Raw genomic sequence first — 21,612 nt, 5'->3', positions numbered from 1 at the left:
TCATAAAATCTTACGACTGCTGGAAATATAATACGGAATATTTTAATATTTTTCGACGGAATGGAGCAAGATATTGTCTGTAAGTGAGAAGTATCCTAATTCAATGTGCATAAAACTATCATAGGGAGCACAAAATTCAAATAACAATTGGCAGCTATTCGAAGATAATTACTTAACGACTCCGAGATTATTGTTAACTACGAGGATGACGCAGTTAGTTTTTATCTCTGGATTACCACAACGACAGATCAACAGCTAATTTTAAACAATCTGAAACACAGATTTCCTGGTAGTCAATAAAATAACATCTATCAACCCTCTACGATCCATTAGTTAATAGAAACTGCAACCATAATGTAATTTACACTTCGGATAACAGAAGTGATACGTATGCGGCGTGCAGTTAATGAATAAGGAAGCAAAAGCACGCAAATACCAGGACAGCGTCGCGTACACATTGTAGTGCTGAGTGTGACGTTTTTCGATGGTAATATGGTTAACATGGGATGTGTAAAATCTAGGTTGCTCGTACACGGATTGTCCATTTTCGTCTTATCTTTCGTTCTGAGGTTCCACAGTTGTCACTGATAACCTGTCTTGGTTGAGCATTAATGGAAACGTTTTTAATCTGCCAGGAAGTTTCATATCAGCGCACACTCCGCTGTAGAGTGAAAATTTCATTCTAGAAACATCCCCCAGGCTGTGGCTAAGCCATGTCTGCGCAATATCCTTTCTTCCAAGAGTGCTAGTTCTGCAAGGTTTGCAGGAGAGCTTCTGTGAAGTTTGGAAGGTAGGAGACGAGGTACTGGCGGAATTAAAGCTGTGAGGACGGGCCGTGAGTCGTGCTTGGGTGGCTCAGTTGGTAGAGCACTTGCCCGCGAAAGGCAAAGGGCCCAAGTTCGAATCTCGGTCCGGCACACAGTTTTAATCTGCCAGGAAGTTTCATATCAGCGCACACTCCACTGTAGAGTGAAAATTTCATTCTATTAATGGAAACAGTTTAATAATCAGCCTTATCACCCGGAAGATAGAAGCTAACCTTCTCAAACAGGTATCGTGGTTGGATAAATTAATTCATAGTGGCAGAGGCTGTGCACTCCTTTTATCCAGAATGAATCTTCCTCTCTGCAGTGACGTGTACACTGTTTTGAAACGCCTTTACGTTTTAAAAATGTCTGCTGGTCCGCTTGCATAGTGAAAGCAGTAGTTAAGCCATTTCTCCGTAATAATTAATCTGCGACTGGAGCACTGAGTCGGGCCAGGATAGCTCAGTCGGCAAGAAAGGCGAAGTTTGGGTTCGAGTCACGGACCGGCGCATAGTTTTAATCTGCCACGAAGTTTCATTCTCTTCATCACAGCTTATTTCTGAGAACATTGGGTAAGCTAAGTATGCACCTATCAGCTATCACACTTTGAAGAAGATCTGCGTCGGAACAGCAGGCACGGGAAATAGAAAAGCTAGGGTGTAGGGCAACAAAGTCCTGTGTCGTGCTATTACTAAATTGTCTGAAATGTTACGAGAGAAGGAAAGGAATTGTCGTGATTTCAAATCGTGTCGGAAATGTTACGAGTTTTAATAGCTCTCTCCATAGGTAAGGGAAGGAACTGTCGTGATTACAAACCTCGATTGATGGGTTGTAAAAAAAAAATGAAAACTAAAGTACCACCTAAGCGCAAACGAAAATTCTAATAAAGAAACTCGGTTGCTGTAGGTACGTAGAGAACATTAGGAGGTAGGAAGAGACGAAGGACGATATCAAATAGAAATCATCTTGTAGGCTTCCAGTGCTATACTTCGACTGATTGTTAGCTGTCACAGATTTAATTAAACACAACGGGAAATTATTTAGTTCGGGAGAAGAAGTTATATACATGTAAACAAACGTGAACGTGTGTCAAGTATCAACTTCATCTGCCTATTTCGATGTTTTAAAATAATCTGATGAACTGTCTCACTGGACCAATAAGATGCAACGCTTGTAATTGTAGGCACTATTTATCAGACAAAAATTTCAACCTTAATAAGCTTTATTCCACACCCACACCCCTACATTAAAATAGCATTTTCCATCCTGGAAAGTTTCCCCTGAAATTTATTAAAATTTCGTGGACACCTAACATAGGACAGTTACCGTTTTTCGTCGTACACATGATCGTTACCTTCGGCACTGAAGCCACGTACTACGGAATGCAGCTTAAGTAATGACTGATTATTAGTATTTTTCTGTTGTACATCGGAAAGCAACTTCCGAAATGACTAATTATTAAACTTTTTCTCTGTGTTAAGTAATTAATATCTTTCCTCCGATCACATTTCTTCTTATTATCAATAGTAGACACAAATTTTATTTTTAATCTTCACTAAAATTTAACATGACACAAATTTTATTTTTAATCTTCACTAAAATTTAACATAACTCCGTCCCTCTCCAAGTGTTCTGCTCAACTTCACACATGAGGTAATCTTGACTTAGTCGACTCATCATACACGATGACTGTTAAGCGTGCGGGCGATCAAACAAGCTGGTATTTTCCGCACGTCACTGCCTAACGAATTTCCGCCTCCCTGTCTCCCATCTCTAATGAACGTGACCCCCAGCAGCTACGTTATCCTTACCAACTACAAGTAACGTTGTGTTGCGAAGGTATACAGTTTAAACCGTTTATCATATTGTCCTTGCGCGTGTGGATTCTGCGACCTGCAAGGACCAGCCAACGTTCATCTGCTTTGCGCTGCCCAAACACAATTAACCCCAACCCATAACTTTACCTCTGTGCCCAGTTGCACAACGGTCGTACCCACTACATCGCATGAAGGATGTCACACAACGCAGCAGAGGTCACTGTTGGGTTTCCAACCATGAGTAAATGAAACTAAGTCAAGAGAGTAATGTTTTTTAAATAGCATTATGTTAAAGAATTTGAAATACATTTCCTTAGTGATTTTGTAAACTTTTCTGAAGCACTATTCGTTGTCTACTATAATTTACCCTAAAATGTATAGGCCACGAACTGTTCCTTAATAGGTAAAACCAAGGCCAACGGTATACAACATCTTACCAAAGTTGTGCAATGCGAGAGTTAACCTGTGTGTATCATCAGTCATCGCCAACAAGTGTTCGGAGCCAGCTGGCCGCAAGTGCCTTAAGGAGAAGCTTATCTCGAGAGCGGTTTCGTCTCCTAACCAGGTCGCACAGTTTTGTGCCAGCAAATCAGGGGATAATACCTCCCTATACGGTACTTTCAATTGTAATCAGCCTTTCAGAAGACAATCAGTCTCTCCCGATGATTTGGTGAAAGAATCTCTTTGCCTACTCGTCATGAATACAATAAAAACTTTTTTTCGTTAGGATTTATCAGGTCGCTTTCTTGTCTGTTTGTTCGGTACAAATTTACACTTGATTTTAAACTAAATTCTCGAAGAACTAGAGACTTTAAACATTCAGCATAGCTCAGAACTGAATGAAAATGCAGTATTAACTCGGTTTTTTGTCTACCGCATGGCGGGGGGTGCTTTGTTTAACACTATCATTTACCCATGAGCTAGAGACTTGAAGTGTTCAATATAGCTCAGAACTGGATGACAATGCAATATTAACTCGCTTACTTGGTCGGTGAGTGACTAACGGTGTTTTGTTTACCAATATAATTTCCTGGTGAATTAAAGACTTGAAACTTCCAACATAGCGCAGAACTCGGTGACAACGGAATATTAACCATCTTATTTTTCTGGTGTGTAACGGAGGGTGCTTTGTATGCCAATGCTATTTCCCCTTTTCCTGTTTTAGTTGCGAATTTTTTGTGGTAAGAACAATTGAGTGCTCGGTCCCTGCGTGTGAGCTCGATTTTCTGTCATTTTTAACCTCGAAGTCTTTCATGAGAGAATCGTAGGAGAAAGCAATGTATTGGTTGACTCATGTGAAAATAACTGAGATATCCCTGAAATTTATCACGTGTCTCTGTTGTAATCCCATCAATATGCTTGAAATCGATTGAAAAGTTTGACACAAATCATTATTTAAATAAAAAGCTTTTCAATATGACACTTTTAACGCGAACTGAAAAGTATAAAATAATTTCTCATTGTCCCATGCAGATTCCTAACCCTAAAAGGTAGTCTTCAAAATTTGTTCTTGTGAATTAATTTTTGATAGCTACGACAATGCTTGCAGAATTTAAAACGGAGAACATGTGGTGCATGCAGTAGGTAATTGATGCATGAATAGTTAATTTGTATACTATTATCTATTGCATCCATCACACGTTTTTCGTTTTAAATTCTGCAAGTATTTTCACAGCTACTAAAAATTTGCATGCACAAATTTTCAGGACTGTCTGTATGAGGTTAGCAGTCTGTATCGCACTAGGACAAACACATTATGTGAAGGCAGAGCTGTGATTCAGTGATTAACTTTTTGACAGACTCTGGCAACGCCAACTGGACCGCGGCTCCCATCTCAGATTGATCAAGAGTTGTGGCTGGCGACTCTGAGCAGCATTTCACCAGGCAACATCCAGAGAGCTGTCTTGGCTCTCGAAATCTTTGCAAACGTGTAAATGCCTGTCCGCTACTTTCGTCTTGTACATCAGAACTAAAACCATTTTTGAGCATAACTACAAAACTAACATAAAAATCATTATTTCCTAAGCTATGTGTTCTTTTCCATTACAACGATGACGTTCATCATCACGGTTCACTTACACTGATGAGTCAAAACACAGTTAACACTCTCCGCTGCGAGACTGCCTTGCTCCTTATAACATAATAAGGCAAGTATGTAAGCGGAGAAGTGACCAACGGGGAATTACAAGGGACAGATATGGGGCTCGGACGGGGATATTCACTGACATAAGCAACTAGGGAAGGTTGTTATGCACTGGCACCTGGGTTGGAGCAGCTGCGATTCGTTGAAACTGGTCGGCTGTTCGCGTGCTACTGTCGATAGCATCAATGAAAAGTAGGACGATGAAACCACGAGTGGGCGACAACGTATTCGACGCTCACATCTCATCACAAAACGTGGATGTCGAAGGGTTGCCCACTCTGTACAGCAAGATAGACGGCGATCAGATCTGTTGACACTGCACAGTGCTGACGCGGGCACAAGTGTTTTGGGGTACAGTAGCCTATGTACATTATTGAGTATGGGGATCTGTAACACCTTAAGTATTTCTATGTTGACACAACGACATTTTCAGTCGCAATTGCATTGGGTACTGGATCATTGAGAGTGGAAGTGCTTAGCGTTCGAGCTACGTAAGACGAACGGTATGAGGCGACGGTGTGACTCAGGCTCAAGCTTAATTTTTAATCTATATTATTCCATGACTAGTCATATTATTTAATTTACAATACTTTTGAGAGAAAATATAATTCTAAAAAAACCACGTCTATTTGCATGAAATTTTATTGAATTTCATGTTATTTGACTACTTTTTATTTTCAATTAAATTTAATTATTAGAACAAACATATTTATAACCATCGACAAGTAAATGAAGAAAAGCATAGAATTTTCCTGAAGACGTGTGCCTGTCCTGATTTGCGAAATCCCCTATTCATGCAATCTTGTAAGGTACCTGGAACTACTTTGCATCTCAACGCTTGGAGCTGCAGACACAGAGGCGCCGGCCGATGTGGCCGAGCAGTTCTAGGCGATTCTGTCTGGAACCGCGCGACCGCTACGGTCGCAGGTTCGAATCCTGCCTCGGGCGTGAATGTGTGTGATGTGCTTAGGTTAGTTAGGTTTAAGTAGTTCTAAGTTCTAGGGGACTGATGACTTCAGATGTTAAGTCCCATAGTGGTCAGAGCCATTTGAACCATTTGACACAGAGGCAATCCCCATTTGACAGTTGATCTGCGCAGCGGTGAGACGTTGTTAATGTAGCAAGAACGAATAGTATAGGTGCAAAATTCTTGAATGTCACAGAATTTACACTTGTACAACAAAAATGAAAGTTTGAGCCGGAGTCCACCCGTCGCCTCATACACGTTCGTCTTACGTAATTCGAACGCTAACCACTTGATAGCCACGAGCTCTAACATCAGGTATCTTCGCACAGAATCATCAGTTACCTAATAGACGTGTAAAATTTCTCTTGTACTTTCCTCCGAATTGCCAGAATAGTGGACCTTACTACTTGCAAATGTTGTTGTTTCCATGGGTTACTAAAGATGTATTAAGTTTGAATTAAATCCATGATCCTAACGTTGTGTCTCCCATTGTTAGTCAAATGAATCACGTTCCTTGTCACACTACGTCGATGGTCGTTTCCGGATACGCCTTCACCCATGCAAACGATTGCACGAAACATCAATCGCGCCACGGACGGTGGTATGGGGGACAGTCTCCTTGGCTTCCGTAAGACTTGAAGTGGCAATTGAAGGTATTGCTTTCTCCTACTTTTCCGACTTCAATCGAATTTTAAAATCATATCTCTCATTTAAATATGTAACAATATCCAGGATTTCAAGTACTTGACTGATATTTTAGTTTTGAATTTTTAATATGATTTTAATCCTCTATTTGAAAACCAAATTTTAGTAATCAGACCTCAATTTTCACATTCAGGATTTTTCGTACATTACAAAACGTTGTTCAACAGTTATATGCATTTATTTTGAGAGATGTTATTAATTTCCTTTTTTTTTTTGAAGTTTGACATTTAATTCTTTTTTAAATTGACGATACATAATTGTGATGATAAAATGGAAAAACTACATTTTCGATAATAATAACACATAGAAGCACGCAAATACCTCAAGACTACTTCCTGCGAAAAATTCTCTATTCCTGATCGTGTAAGTATTCTTCTTCTTATAATTTCAAGACCAGAGTGGTCTTCTTCTTAAATTTTTCCTTCTTCAAGAAGCATCTTGTGGCCTGCTTGATCCGTCGCTGATCTCTGAAGAAGCGTATCTTCTTCAGGGATGGTGATAAAGCAGCACGGGGACTCCTGTTTTCTTCAAACATCCCTTATTGAACCGAATAACTGCTTCTATAGCACCCAAAAATAACATTTTCCTTTTTGTTTTCTTTTGGACACTTCGACTAAATGACGCTGTGAAAGCTTTCATTTCCATTTTGCGTCTTTCCATCAGTGCATCTTGCCAGTAGTGCATCAGATGCAAGTCTCTGATAGACGGGTACTGCCCTGAGCACATTGGCAGCTGACAGTCTCTCACAGCCTCCCGCATAGTACATATTTCAAGTATTTCTTGGACGTACTTATAATCACAACACAGTGAAATCGTTTTGGGATCTGAGAGTAAACACTCAAAGATGTGAAACAGATTTAACTTTTTTTTTCAAGCCTTCCTCGATATAGTGCTATTGTTGTTTGACGAGCATGATGCCTTGATGTCTTGGCCACCAGATTCAAGCCGTACCGACAAACCGTAATTCACCAGAGTTACTGACCTGTCTGTAGGTAACTGATGTCACATACCTCCGGAAACCAATCACGTATTTTTCCAATCAACGCCGTGTATAACGCACGCAGTATCGCGTTGAAAAATGGACAAACACATTATTAAGAAGTCAGTCATAATGTTTCGGTTCGTCAGTGTGTTTGCGTGACTGTGTGTGTGTGTGTGTGTGTGTGTGTGTGTGTGTGTGTGTGAGTGTGTGTTTACTTGTCATGGATTGCATTGCTTACGCGCTGCATCCTGAAACCCGCGCACCCTCTGCCTGCTGCCCGCAGCCCGGGTCGCTCGCTAGTGGCGTCGCTGTGTTCGCAGGCGTCTTCCTGTCGCTGGTGATCTTCATGTCGATCGCGGGCAACGTGCTGGTGTGCGTGGCCATCTACACGGACCGCGGGCTGCGGCGCATCGGCAACCTGTTCCTCGCGTCGCTCGCCATCGCGGATCTATTCGTAGCGGCGCTCGTCATGACCTTCGCCGTCGTCAACGACCTGCTGGGCTACTGGATGTTTGGTGCGCAGTTCTGCGACACCTGGATAGCCTTCGACGTCATGTGCTCCACCGCCTCCATCCTAAACCTCTGTGCCATTTCACTCGACAGGTACATCCACATCAAGGACCCTCTCAGGTGAGTTCTCTGTCCAAAAATAAACGTGTGTGATGTACACTCTAAGAACGACGCACCACGAAGAAAATATCTGAATGGGATATTGATGCAAATACACAGAGAACATATTATTACAGTCTCAGAAAGATTGGATGTTTTCTTCAAGGGAAACAGCTTCATAAATTGAGCAAGGCAAAAACCCGTTGGTCCGCCTCTGCCCTTCTGCAAGCAGTGGCTGAGGGATGTCGTTCCAAATTCTGTGCAACTGTCGCGTTAGATCGTTAAAATCCCAAACTGGTTGGAAGGCCCTGCCCATTATGCTCTAAGCGTTCTCAGTTGGAGACATATCCATCAATTTCGCTGGTTAAGATGGCAAGTAGGGGAGACAAGGAAAAGAAACTGTCTGTGTGTGCCGACGGGCATTATCTTGCTGAAATGTAAGCATAGGATGCCTTGCCCTGAATGACGACCAAACTGGGTGTGTATTATCTTCGACGTACCGTTGTGCTGTAAGGATGCTGCTGATGACAACCAAAGCGGTCCTGCTATGAAATGAAATGGCACCCAAAACCATCACTCCTGGTTGTCGGTGCCGTATGTCTGACGACAGTCATGCTGGTGTCTCAGAGCTGTCTGCGGCGACTTCAGACAGGGTCTTCGCTGATTATCAGGGCTCAGTTCGAAGCGGGACTCATCACCGAATACATTTATACGCCGGTCGATGAGATTCCAGGTTGAAAACAAGTCTGAAGACGTCCAGGACAGCGTTAGGGTGCCATCCCAACTTTCGCCCTTCACACGGCCCAACAGTAAGGGGTGCCATTTCATTTCATAGCAGGACTCTTTTGGTTGTCATCCGCAGCACCCTTACAGCACACTGGTACGTCGGCGATATTCCACGCATCGTTATGTTGCCCTTCACAACAAACCATCCTGGGCTTACATTTCAGCAAGATAACACCCACCCGCACACCCGTCTTCGTACTTTCCACACCCTACCTCAGCCAGCAAGGTTGCCGAACCCCTCTCCAAATGAGAGATTTTGGTCCATTATGGGCAGGGCCCTCCAGGCAAGTCGTGATTTTGACGACTTCACAGATCTGGCACGATGTCCTTCAGGAGGGCATCCTACAACTCTATCAACCAGTGACTAGCCATTCGGTCTGCATCAGGGCCAGAGGTGAGTTAACGCTGTATTAACCTGCTCAATTTCTGAAGCTTTTTCTCTTGAATAACCCATCCAATTTTTCTGAATCTGTAATCATTTCATTGTTCGTGCACATCACATCTATCGATTTCCGTCCCATTCCGATAATTCCTTCATGGTGGATGGCTTTTTTTCCTCTTAGAGTGTATTTCTTAGACTGTCTAACTGATGGATATTTATTGACATACCAGACATTGAAGTCGGATACCTGGTGCATGAGAAACTCCAGTTTATTTTCACATTGATGTACCCAGTTCACTACCTTACAATAAGTTTTAGAAATGCCCACCCTCTGATAGTATCCAGGCTTCTGATAGTCGTCCTACTGAGGCACGAACATGTTCAAAAATTACCGGGGTTGCACTTATTCTTTGACTGTCAGCTTGAATTTTTGCAAGAAGTGATGTTTCCTCCTCCACAGGTATGGAGTACACTAACGCCTTTAAAGAGACTCTTAAGAAAAGTCCAATGGTGCACCGTCAGGTGAGTGTGGAGACAAGGCAAGTCCACCGCAACTGTTCAGCAACTAGCACAATGGCGAGTCAGGTTTTGGCGGATAAGAGCAGTAAAATGGTCAGGGGCAGCATCGATAGTGTAGTACATCTATTTCTGGAGTTGTAGTGAAAGATCTTTCAACAAAGGACGCAATATTCTGAACAAGAACCGTCTGTACCTTCTCCCTTTTGGACGGTAAAGAAGTAAATAGGGTCCGTGCCCAGACGTTGATGGTGAATCTTTATTGATGGATCATTTTAACAGTTGCATGTAGATTGACGTACGCCCACTGATGCTGATTATAGAAATTTTGGATGCCATCATCTGACCATAACACCATTGCTGGAAAAACAAGCCTCAGCTACGTTGTTGGATAAAGCACCAACAACGAATAAGTCTTTCAGGAAAATCCTCGGAGGCCAGCGCCTGCATCTGCTGTCGTTAATACAGATACAGCCATTGTTCACGCAAACTTCGCCGGCGTTGTGACGGATACCGAGATGACGACCTAAGCGCCGAGTGCTGATGTGCGGATTCTGTTCTGCACCGCCAACAATAGCGTCCTCAGCTGCAGGCGTTGTGCGTCGTGGCCCTCCTCTTGTTCCAGGTAAAGGTATGTAACTACCATCGTCCCGGAAGTGGCAGAGGATTTCTTGGAATGTCTTCCTGTCAGGCCACTGGCGGTCTGGATAACGTCCGTAGCACAACCGACTATCTTCTGCAGCATTGCCATTCGCCAACCCACACTTGAAATGCATGGATGCATAGTTAGCATTTGAATACATCATTGTCTAAGACAATACGTACAGGAGAATCAGCGTTCAGAGTACAGCGGTAGAGTAGCACCTGGAGGAACTCAACTTAAGATGGCAGCAGTGATATACGCGCTAACGACGTATTGAGCCATGTTGTCCGCCAGAGCTGTTCCGTAGAGCTCGCCTCAAAGTACAGTAATTCCAGCGCTGGCACACTACAGTATCGCCACAAGGAGACTTCCAAGGGAGCATTAGTAACGTCCATGTCGAATGTCTCAATAAATATGAATTTCGGGACCCATGTTCATATCACGTTCCTTTGTCCCCTGTATGTGCTTAACCTCGCGCTGAAATATTGCCGTGTATTTTTCGAATACCCTGTACACAAGCTGTGTAGGTAACATATTTTATTTAATTCAACTTTTTCATTGAGCTCTGGGTGCACTCATACAGCCAGTTCTTTTGTGCAGGACTGCCATAACAAAATTGTAAAAAAAAATTCGGACAACTGTCAGCATCTTCAGTACACTTGGAGAAATGCGTGATACACACTGAGCTGTCTTACAGTAGATTTATTCAGTACCAGTTTCGATCATGAACCCTCTTCATAGTTGAAAAATGTGTATTGTGAAAACTTCGTATTTCTGGTTAAATAGCATGTATGCCATGTGAAGTTGTTACAATAGATGTTTTTCCACTGTGAAGATGGTCCATGATCGAAACCGGTAGTGAATAAATGTATTGTAAAACAGGAGTATGTATCATGCATTTCTACAAGTCAACAAAAATTGCTGCCTGCACTTCTGGTCATTAAAATTACAAATTCTGGAAAAAAGCAAACACAGAAACTTAATTTTTGATCTAGATACAGTACAACAGCAAGATTTTAAAAAATTTAAGTGAGTTTGGGGTACACAGTGTGCGTCTTTAACTCACAGAGCTGCCACCTGTATCGTGGTATTTAGGTATAAGTGGGTTGAGGCTGGATTTGTGAAGATGTGGGGATCAGTATTTTTATTACCACTTTATTTACTACGCAATGATCAATTTAACAACACAGAAAACGCTCTTATAAACAAAATCTTCCTTGAGACCTGAATAAACGTCGATAGGACTGGAACAACACAAAATATTAATGTAAAATCTACATCTAAATCTACATCCATATTCGGCAAGCCACCTGACGGTGTGTGACGGAGGGTACCTTGAGTACTTCTATCGGTTCTCCCTTCTATTCCAGTCTCGTATTGTTCGTGGAAATAAAGATTGTCAGTATGCCTCTGTGTCGGCTCTAATCTCTCTGTTTTTTACCCTCATGGTCTCTTCGCGAGATATACGTAAGAGCAATATACTGCTTGACTGCTCGGTGAAGGTATGTTCTCGAAACTTTAATAAAAGCCCGTACCCAGCTACTGAGCGTATCTCTTGCAGAGTCTTCCACTGGAGTTTATTTATCATCTCCGTTACGCTTTCGCAATTACTAAATGATCCTGTAACGAAGTGCGCTGATCTCCGTTGAATCTTCTCTATCTCTTCTATCAACAATATCTGGTACAGATCCCACACCGCTGAACAGTATTCAAGCAGTGGGCGAACAAGTGTACTGTAACCTACTTCCTTTCTTTTCGGACTGCATTTCCTTAGGATTCTTTCAATGAATCTCAGTCTGGCATCTGCTTCACCGACCATTAATTGTATGTGGTCATGCCATTTTAAATCACTCCTAATGCCTACTCCCAGATAATTTATAGTATTACCTGCTTCTAGTTGCTGACCTGTTATATTGTAGCTAAATGGTAAAGGATCTTTCTTTCTATGTATTCGCAGCACATTACACTTGTCTACATTGAGATTCAATTGCCATTCCCTGCATCATGCGTCAATTCATTGTAGATCCTTCTACATTTCAGTACAATTTTCCATTGTTACAACCTCTCGATATACTACATCATTATCCGCAAAAAGCCTCAGTGAACTTCCGATGTTATCCACAAGATTATTTATATATATTGTGAATAGCAACGGTCCTAAGACACTCCCCTGCGGCACACCTGAAATCTCCCTTACTTCGGAAGACTTCTCTCCATTGAGAATGACATGCTGCGTTCTGTTATCTGGGAACTCTTCAATCCAATCACACAATTGGTCTGATAGTCCATATGCTCTTACTTTGTTCATTAAACGACTGTGGGGAACTGTATCAAACGCCTTGCGGAAGTCAAGAAACACGGCATCTACCTGGGAACCCGTGTCTATGGCCCTCTGAGTCTCGAGGACGAATAGCACGAGCTGGGTTTCACACGATCGTCTTTTTCGAAACCTATGCTGATTCCTACAGAGTAGATTTCTAGTCTCCTTAAAAGTCATTATACTCGAACATAATACGTGTTCCAAAATTCTACAACTGATCGACGTTAGAGATATAGGTCCATAGTTCTGCGCATCTGTTCGACGTCCCTTCTTGAAAACGGGGATGATCTGTGCCCCTTTCCAATCCTTTGGAACGCTACGCTCTTCTAGAGACCTACGGTACACTCTGTGTAAAATCGAACTGGTATCCCATCAAGTCCAGCGGCCTTTCCTCTTTTGAAGGATTTTAATTGTTTTTTTATAACAGTGGATAATATAAAATGATTCAACCTGGCCCCAAATGGAGAACACCAATAACGGTATAATACTTCACAATATGCGACTTCGGCTTTCAGTAATTATGACAATAGTGACTATTCATTTACCTATGATAGAAAACTAAGTAAAATCATTGCTACCAAAGTCTTACCTGGCTACGACTGGCTATCCCAAATGAGATCGTACAGCCACATGAGCCAGGCAGCAGCACAGGGAGTGCAACGGCACTTGGAGCTCCACGGACTGTCAGCATGCCTCAGAGAGGCGCGCCGACGCTGGTACAACCCAACGTCGCTAACGGAAACGCGAGTGGCACCTCGTCGTCTTTTGGAACGAGTTCTTTCCTGCACACAGTATTGCAACGGGAGTATCTGTATGTGGAGAGTCTGAGGAGAATGAACGTTGCCAGTTTGCATTCATAAACGTCATACCAGCTCAGCATCTGGCCTGATAGTATGGGGTGGCAGAGGGTACACAACACGACCAGCTTTAATTTATATAGCCAGTAATTTGGGCAAGAACCGTTACTTTTCTGAAGTATTTAAAATCAATGGCCTTGCCCTGCGTTCTAGGTCTCTGTCACATATTTTAACAAGATTGTGCGAGACCACACATTACCGTGCTGTCCTGACCTATATCGTTACAGAGTTTCTTCAACTGTTGTCCCAATCACCACATTCTTCCTGATCCCTCACTATCTGAAAAAACCAGATCATCGCTTGCCGGGAAACTGGCACACTACCACTTGCCAGCCACTGAAACTGATGTTCTTTAGTATAGAACTGAAACAGCATGGACAACATATCCGAGTCTCTAAACCAATCTCAGTTTCTATCCATTTCCATCTGGTTGAGAGCCATTGTCACTGCCAGAGATGGCAGTACCAAGTGACACACTTTGCAAAATACCTGCAAATTTATTCCTGTATGAATCCTCCATAGCCGAGTGGTCAATGTGACAGACACTCATGTGGGGTATCCTGGTTCGATTCCAGTACTGCCTTCTCGCTGAAAGGACTGCGCCGGGTGCACTCAGTCTCGTGATGCCAACTGAAAAGCTGACCGACTGAGAGGTAGCGGTTCCAAGGTCGAAACGATGACAACAGCAGCGAGTGAGCTGAGCTGACCCCATGCCCCTTCACACTGCATCCGATGACGAGTGGCTGTGGATAACACGGCGGTCGGACGACTGTCGCGTATTCTTCAGAATCTGACAGCAGGGTTCCCTCTTTTTTTTCTTTATTCATGCAACCTTCTTACTATGCGGTACATGCTCAGTAATTTTTCTTCCCACTACACATGTAAGTAGGCTGTTTAGGTTTTCATGATGGCAATGCCACGTAGCGCTCTGTATGAAAATCACTGACTGCGCTGTGTGCAGTCTGTGGCTGGTTGGCATTGTTGGAATATTCGCTTTTGTAGTGTTGGGCAGTTGGATGTGAACAGCGCGTAGTGTTGTGCAGTTGGAGGTGAGCCGCCAGCAGTGGTGTATGTGGGGAGAGAGATGGCAGAGTTTTGTGAACGGACGATCTGGACGTGTGTCCGCCAGAATACGATGACTTTTGAACATTATTAAGGTAAATACATTGTTTGTTCTCTATCAAAAGCTTTCATTTGCTAACTATGCCTATCAGTTGTTAGGGCCTTCAGTAGTTAGAATCTTTTATTTAGCTGGCAGTATTGGCGCTCGCTGTATTGCAGTAGTTCGAGTAAAGATTTTCGTGAAGTAAGTGATTCATGAAAGGTATAGGTTATTGCTAGTCAGGGCCATTCTTTTGTAGGGATTATGGAAAGTCAGATTGCGTTACGCTAAAAATATTGTGTGTCAGTTTAGTGATGATCAGAATAAGGAAAGAGAAAACTGTTTGAGTACGTTGAGTTTTTCTCAGCTGTTTAAAAATCAAATAACGTAAGAGGTTTACCAACACACTCATTTTTAAATTTTTCGAAGGGGACGTTTCACACAGCATTCTCACGGTAAGTAAACTGCTTGCCATCCGTTCTGGCGTTGCAGTTTTAGTGACCAGAAGTTTATATAATAAGTCACTAACAAGTTTTTGTTCTTCATCCCATGAACTAATCGTCCGACAATTAGTGCAAAGGTAATTTCAAGCGCTCTCTCTTCTATTTTCCATGTGTTTTGATTTCGTTCCCTTATGGATCTCTAACATAAAGTAATCCACTAAGCTATAACGCTTCCTAAGTTTGTCAATTCGGTTTAACTGTAAAGAATTCACAGAAATACAAGCAGTGATCTCCTGTCAGAAACACTGCAATTCGTAGAACTGAAAGAAAGTCATCAAGCAAAACAGAAGCAATATCTTCCGTTCCGGAAAGAAGCGTTATTGGTTCTCTGCTGTTCCTGATCTACATGAACCACGTAAGTGACAGTCTGAGCTGCCCTCTTAGATTATTTGTACATGATTATGTGATTAACCGGTTTGTAATGTCTTCAGCTGATCAAAACGATTTGCAAAATGATTTAGATATATGTTTTTCGTTCAAAAAGTGGCAATTGACTCTAAATAATTGAAAGTGTGAAATCATCGCTATGAGCACTCTAAAGGAAATGCGCTTAATTTCAGTTGCACGAGACTTAATAAAACTTTGTGTTCTGCCTTACGGCAGCTCTTGTCATGGGGGAAGCCACGTCAGAGAGGTCCACCGCATGAGCGTCTACGGAAGTGATTCCAGTGGGGGTTTCCCGTTGCCTTCCACTGAAAATGATGAAATGATAATGAGGACAACACAACACCCAGTCCCTGAGCGGAGAAAATCTTCGACCCAGCCGAAAATCTAACCCTGACTCCTTGGCGTGACAGAAAATGGCTCTGAGCACTATGGGACTTAACTTCTGAGGTCATCAGTCCCCTAGAACTTAGAACTACTTAAACCTAACTAACCTAAGGACAACACACACATCCATGCCCGAGGCAGGATTCGAACCTGCGACCGTAGCGGTCGCGCGGTTCCAAACTGTAGCGCCTAGAACCGCTTGGCCACCCCGGCCGGCTGGCGTGACAGACCACCGCCCTGGCCACTCAGCTATCGGGGTGGACTCAGTTACACGATAAATCACACAAAGCGAAAGGCTGTAATCTTAACTAAATACTTAACTATTACAGTTACGAATAACTTGAATTGGAACGACGGTCTCATAGCTAATGTTGTTGGGAAAGCAAACCAAAGACTGCGATATATTGGCAGAATATGTAGAAAATGTAACATCTACTAAACAGATCGCCTACACTACGTTCGTCCGTTCTCTTCTGGAGTAATGCTTCTCGGTGCACGATCCGCATCAGATAGGATTGGCGGGGGACATCGGAAATATTCAAAGAAGGGCAGCTCGTTTTGTATTATCGCGAAATAAAGGAGAGAATTCCAAGGATACGATACGCGAATTGGGTTGCCAGTAATTAAAATAAGAGCGGTTTTCCGCTGTGGCAGGAACTTCTCATAAAATTTCAATCAGCTAATTTCTTCTCGGAGTGTGAAAATATTTATTGGCGTCCAACTACACAGGGAGAAATTATCATTATAATAAAATAAGAGAAATCAAAGCTCGCACTGAAAGATTTAAGTCTTCGTTTTTCTTGTTCGAGAGTGAACGGTGGAGAGGTATGTTTGGTATGTTTAAAGGTGGTTCGACGAACCTTCTACCAGACACTTAATTGTGTATTGCACAGCAACCGTGTAGATAATGATTACACGCTAATCCCTGTACATCGCTGTGGAAAATACTCGGAAAATACGTACCATGGGCAACACATAAGACGCGCTACATTCAGTCCTTCATACAGGTCGACCAGCACGGGAGAGGGAACGCAGCTGGCCATTCATCATCCACTACCAGCCAGAACAGCCGGCCATCTGCGTTATCGGAAACCAGATTTGCAGCCGGCGGCCAATCTCACGCTTCTCGTCCGATGGTTTCCGCCTGCGAGCGGTAAAGCTAATCTCTGATGAGATATTTCCATCTGAATGGAAATCCCTCCACGGAAGTATCGCAGCTCTGTTGTCTTTAAAAGACAACTTGACTCATCAAGCATTCTTGGCAATATACAGCAACGCGCTTTGATTCTCGCATTTCTTAAAAATTCATATTCTTCTACTGCTTAATTTGGACAGCACTGTATTTCAGCTACGTTTGGCGCCAGATAAATACCTCTAGAATATGAACCTCTAGCAAACTTCTGAATTATTTTAAAAATTATTTTTGTCTTTTCACACACACACACACTCACAGTAATCAACCCGATCGTCAGTTACAGAGTTCTAATGTTCTAATGTTTTCAATGAAAAGAGAAATGATAACAAGAAAAATGTGAAGTAGCACAGAAACAATAACGTCCGGCAAATTAGGGACTAAAAAGCTCATTCACTCATTGTGCAACACATTAAAAAAGTTTAGGTGGGATATTGAGCACTCTCCGCATTTTAAAAGGCATACTATACCCATTTATAGTCTGCTAAAATCGAGGACACCTCTTCACTCAAATTTACTCCTGCCCTATCGTCAGAATACAAAACGTCTTTGCCAGATGCACTAAAAACGGATGAATACTCTCGTCCGAGAAAAAATCCACGTGTTAAGTAGCTCAACCCTGTAGCGAACTCTTCTAGCCTACGTGACCGGAAGGAGGAACACTTCGGTCGGAAAGCTCCTTTGACAGCCCGTAATTTGCAAATACGGCTTTAAAAAATAGCAGAACTGTATACTTAAGCGTCATTGTGCAGCTACAACGAACCTTAGTGGTCTAGGAGGCAATGGATTTGGCTACTGAGGGCGGAGAAGCGGATGAAGTTGCGGAGCAATTTTTTTTCCTTTTAGCTAGGAAACTATCCACAAAGATAGAAGAATCAGCGTCGTTACTAATTTTATATTGTTGACACAGGTTTAATATCCTCCTAATAACATAACAAGAACGATTTCCAGTCATAAAGAAAAAATCACACTAAATACCAGTGAAAAGATAACAGTATTTTAGCGATAGATTGATAATATCATTGTACGTATCGTCAGTTTTAAATACTTAAACGTTCTGATCCGGTATTGACGCCAACATAGCAATGTACATAAATGTTTCATCTAGTGGTCGGTGTCACTGCCTCTAAATCGTGAGGTCCGGGGTCCGATTCCTGGTTTGGTGAAAGGTTATCTTCGCTCGGGGTCTCGTCTTCATCACAAAGACTCGTGAGTCACTGAAGCGGCACCAGGTGGCTAAATAGCCCCAGACGCAGTCTCCCGGCTGATAATGCCATACAATCTCTTCATTTTAGTAGTGTCAATCACTCAAGCCAGAAAACAAATAGGATTAGCTCTAGTTGTTCAGTATACATAAATATATATCAGGGAAAGGAACTCTAAAACGAAACTATACTATTTTTTGGAAGATAAAACCCTTCATCTGTAAATACTTTATTTATAAGCCCGGCCGGTTCAGCAGCATTTTAGCTGCATTATCAGGTGCAATAAAATCAAGTAATATTCTGATTAGAAAAGCGAGTGGGATTACCCAGCATCCATAGTCAGCAATTTTTCGCTATATGGTGGACGTCAATTATAAAATGGCGTAAAACAGAACGCTCCGGTGATACCAGGATTGCGAGTACCTGGTGAGTTAACGGGTTCCTATACACCGACACAGTAGATAAACGCAGATTAGAAATACTTCTTAATAAGATTACTAAGGCAATGAAAACTACATAGTTACATACGCAAAACGTGCGTCTCCTGGACTAGCAGTCTTCTCATAATGTCCAAATGCTAGACAAAAAATTATACGAACGTTTGGATCTAGGCGACTGAGGTGGTGGGAGAAGAGCTGAGATGCTATCAGGAGTGTGCGTAAGGATAACGTCTTGGAACAGGAGAGTGCAAAGTTAGAAATTTTAATACTATAGAGATATCGGAAAATCTGAAGAGCAAAATGAGCGTGATAGCGTTAAAAATGATAGCGTTTAGTGAAATGAAATGAAAAATATCAGGTCAGATGGTCATCAACATCATCAGTAAAGATTCTTAATATCTGAGTTGATAAGGAACCTGTGGTCTAGGGATGGCGTCTTTGACTAATAATCAAAGCGACGTGGGTATTGGGTTCGAACCTAGCCCGTACTTAAAATATCAATAAAAATCGTTAGCAGTGGCAGTCAGAGAGTTCCGGCTTAAAAAGTCACCTTCGTTCTGCCATTCCCTTCCCAAAGAGTGCAGAGAAACAACAGAGGTTCAGGTCACGCTATTGCCTTTTGGGTGGGAAACTGCCCCAAGAAGGTGCAACGATCAACAGTTGCATTAAGACACATAGCGTGTATCCACAGAACATGGTGCCTGTAATTGAAAAATTGACATGATGATATCTCCACTGGCAAAATATTTCCGATTAGTCCCCCATTCGGATCGACAGGAGGAGACTGACAACAGGAAGGTGACCATGAGAAAAAATGAAGAAAACAAACGTTCAAACTTCTGATGTTCCATGCTCCGGTTCGTAGAATGTTTCCCCTTCGTTTCCCTTCATTGTATGGGGTCAACGAAGTGAAACGAAAGAAAATTAGACTTTCTGGTCAGACGAATATAGGATAATATCCACAGCAGCAGCAATTGGAATAACGGGGCTAGGATTGGTTACGAATAGGCAGAGGATGAGCTGCCGTGAAAATTTCACTGACACAGCTGTTCTCATCAGAGTTGACAGCAAACCAAAGCCGAAAACGGTAGTTCGGGTATAAATGCCTACATAGGAAGCAGAAGATGATGAGACAGAGAAATAATATGAGGTTATTGAGCCGGTATATCAGTACCTATGTAAGAGGCGCTGAAAATCTAAATGTTGTATACTACTTCATACGTAATGGTAAGGAGAGGTAGGCTACATAGTGGTGCTGAAAATGCCGTCGTTGGAATTCAAGGAGAGAAAAGAAGAAAAAAAGGCATACGACGTCGCTGTAGGTATAAGAAATGTTTACAGAGCATCGATTTTCACTTCTCGTAGTCTACGACGGTGCTAAACTTGCTCGCCATTAGCATCAAATGAAGCAGTAAAGAACAATACTCTTAGAGAAACTGGAGGAAGGAAGATAGTGGGAAACGGAGTAGTGTAATGGACATCATCAGAGAGGGAACATTTGTTCAGATGACGATGCAGAAAACGGTCATGGCCTTCTTTAAGGAACCATCCCCAAGTTCGCGGAAATGATTTAGGACAATCCGAAAATAGATATACGTGTTGGCTCAAATAGCTCTGAGCACTATGGGACTTAACATCTATGGTCATCAGTCCCCTGTATACCTGTTGGCCTTTGATACTTATTCCTCAGACACCCTCTATAAATCAAGCAGGAAACATCAAGAGTCAAGAGTCGCATCGCATTTTTTTCCCTTAATGACTATCGTTATCTCTCCAAATACAGACGCCATCGAAAACAAAGCCTTCGTGATATCGTTATAGACCCAGATAGAAGTATACCTCATAGGAAGCACAATCTCGGTATCCTGATTTACTGATTAAACGCTACATTTTTCCACTTACTCTATACTCTTCGTTAACATTTCCTCTCACTTACATAGACAGTTTCGTCTTAAAAAACCGTATTCCGTTATCTAACCACAGCACGGTGGCAAATACATAAAAACGCACTCACATCGATACTGAGTAATTGAGAAAGCACTTAAGGGGCTCCGGAAAGGCTCAAAATCATGAAAAGTTCAATTTTTCCTTTTTTGCGTTTTCTGAATCTGCAGACTATTACCTTTTAATAGATATATAATTTATTCAATGCCGAAGACTACAATTATTTTTAAATTTTTTTTGAAATGTGTTCTACATGGGCGTGACCCACTGTGGCGCTGTTAAACTGCTGTCAAATGGTGTTATTATTAACGTCCGTGTTCATCAGGTACATTTTAGTGATGTGAGATAAAGTATGTGTTGTGGCTAACCTGTGATGGTTCAATATATATCGCTGGTGTGATTGTCGATTGTTTCATGTTTATTTACTCTGTCGTTGTCTCGAAAATATTCGTAATTAATTCTGTTTCTTGAGTCTCTGTTTTGTTGAAGTATAATAATGAGTAAAAGTAAAGTTATTAGAAATCCTCTGAAGGCTTTTAAGAAAAGGAGAAATGTTGGAAAGCCAAAGGTATGTGTTATTACTGTAAACAATAAAGACGATAACCAAGTGAGTGAACCTAACCTCTCAAGTACACCTGCCCATAGCAGTCAAAGTGGGAAAGAAAATACTTCATAGAAGAAGCTTGGTTCAATGAGTGAAAACTATGAATGTTTTATGGGCGAATCGGATGTGAATGAAATATTTGATATGTCGGTTCTCAAAGGAATTTTTTCAAACTGTGTAAGATGTATTCATTGTAGTGAAGTTGGTCTGGAACTCTCCATAATAAAGCACGTAGGACTTGCTAGTGAAATACAACTGAAATGTGATAAGTGTTCATACATGACCACCTTTTGGAACAGTGTTGCAGTAACTGCAACT

General features: G+C 42.0%; 1 protein-coding gene across 1 annotated transcript in view; it reads left to right on the top strand.

The window, feature by feature from the left end:
- The window catches only part of LOC126251850 (dopamine receptor 1), a 667,357-nt gene that overhangs the window by 592,442 nt on the left and 53,303 nt on the right, over positions 1 to 21,612 (top strand). The window contains exon 3 of the mRNA XM_049952525.1: positions 7,741 to 8,050. Within this exon, the coding sequence (XP_049808482.1) occupies positions 7,741 to 8,050 (310 nt within the window). The remainder of the gene's footprint in view (positions 1 to 7,740; positions 8,051 to 21,612) is intronic.

The sequence above is a fragment of the Schistocerca nitens genome, chromosome 4, assembly GCF_023898315.1.
Source record: "Schistocerca nitens isolate TAMUIC-IGC-003100 chromosome 4, iqSchNite1.1, whole genome shotgun sequence".
Lineage (NCBI taxonomy): Eukaryota > Metazoa > Arthropoda > Insecta > Orthoptera > Acrididae > Schistocerca > Schistocerca nitens.
Note: the sequence above shows the minus strand (reverse complement) of the source record. Positions and strands in the feature narration are given on the sequence as shown.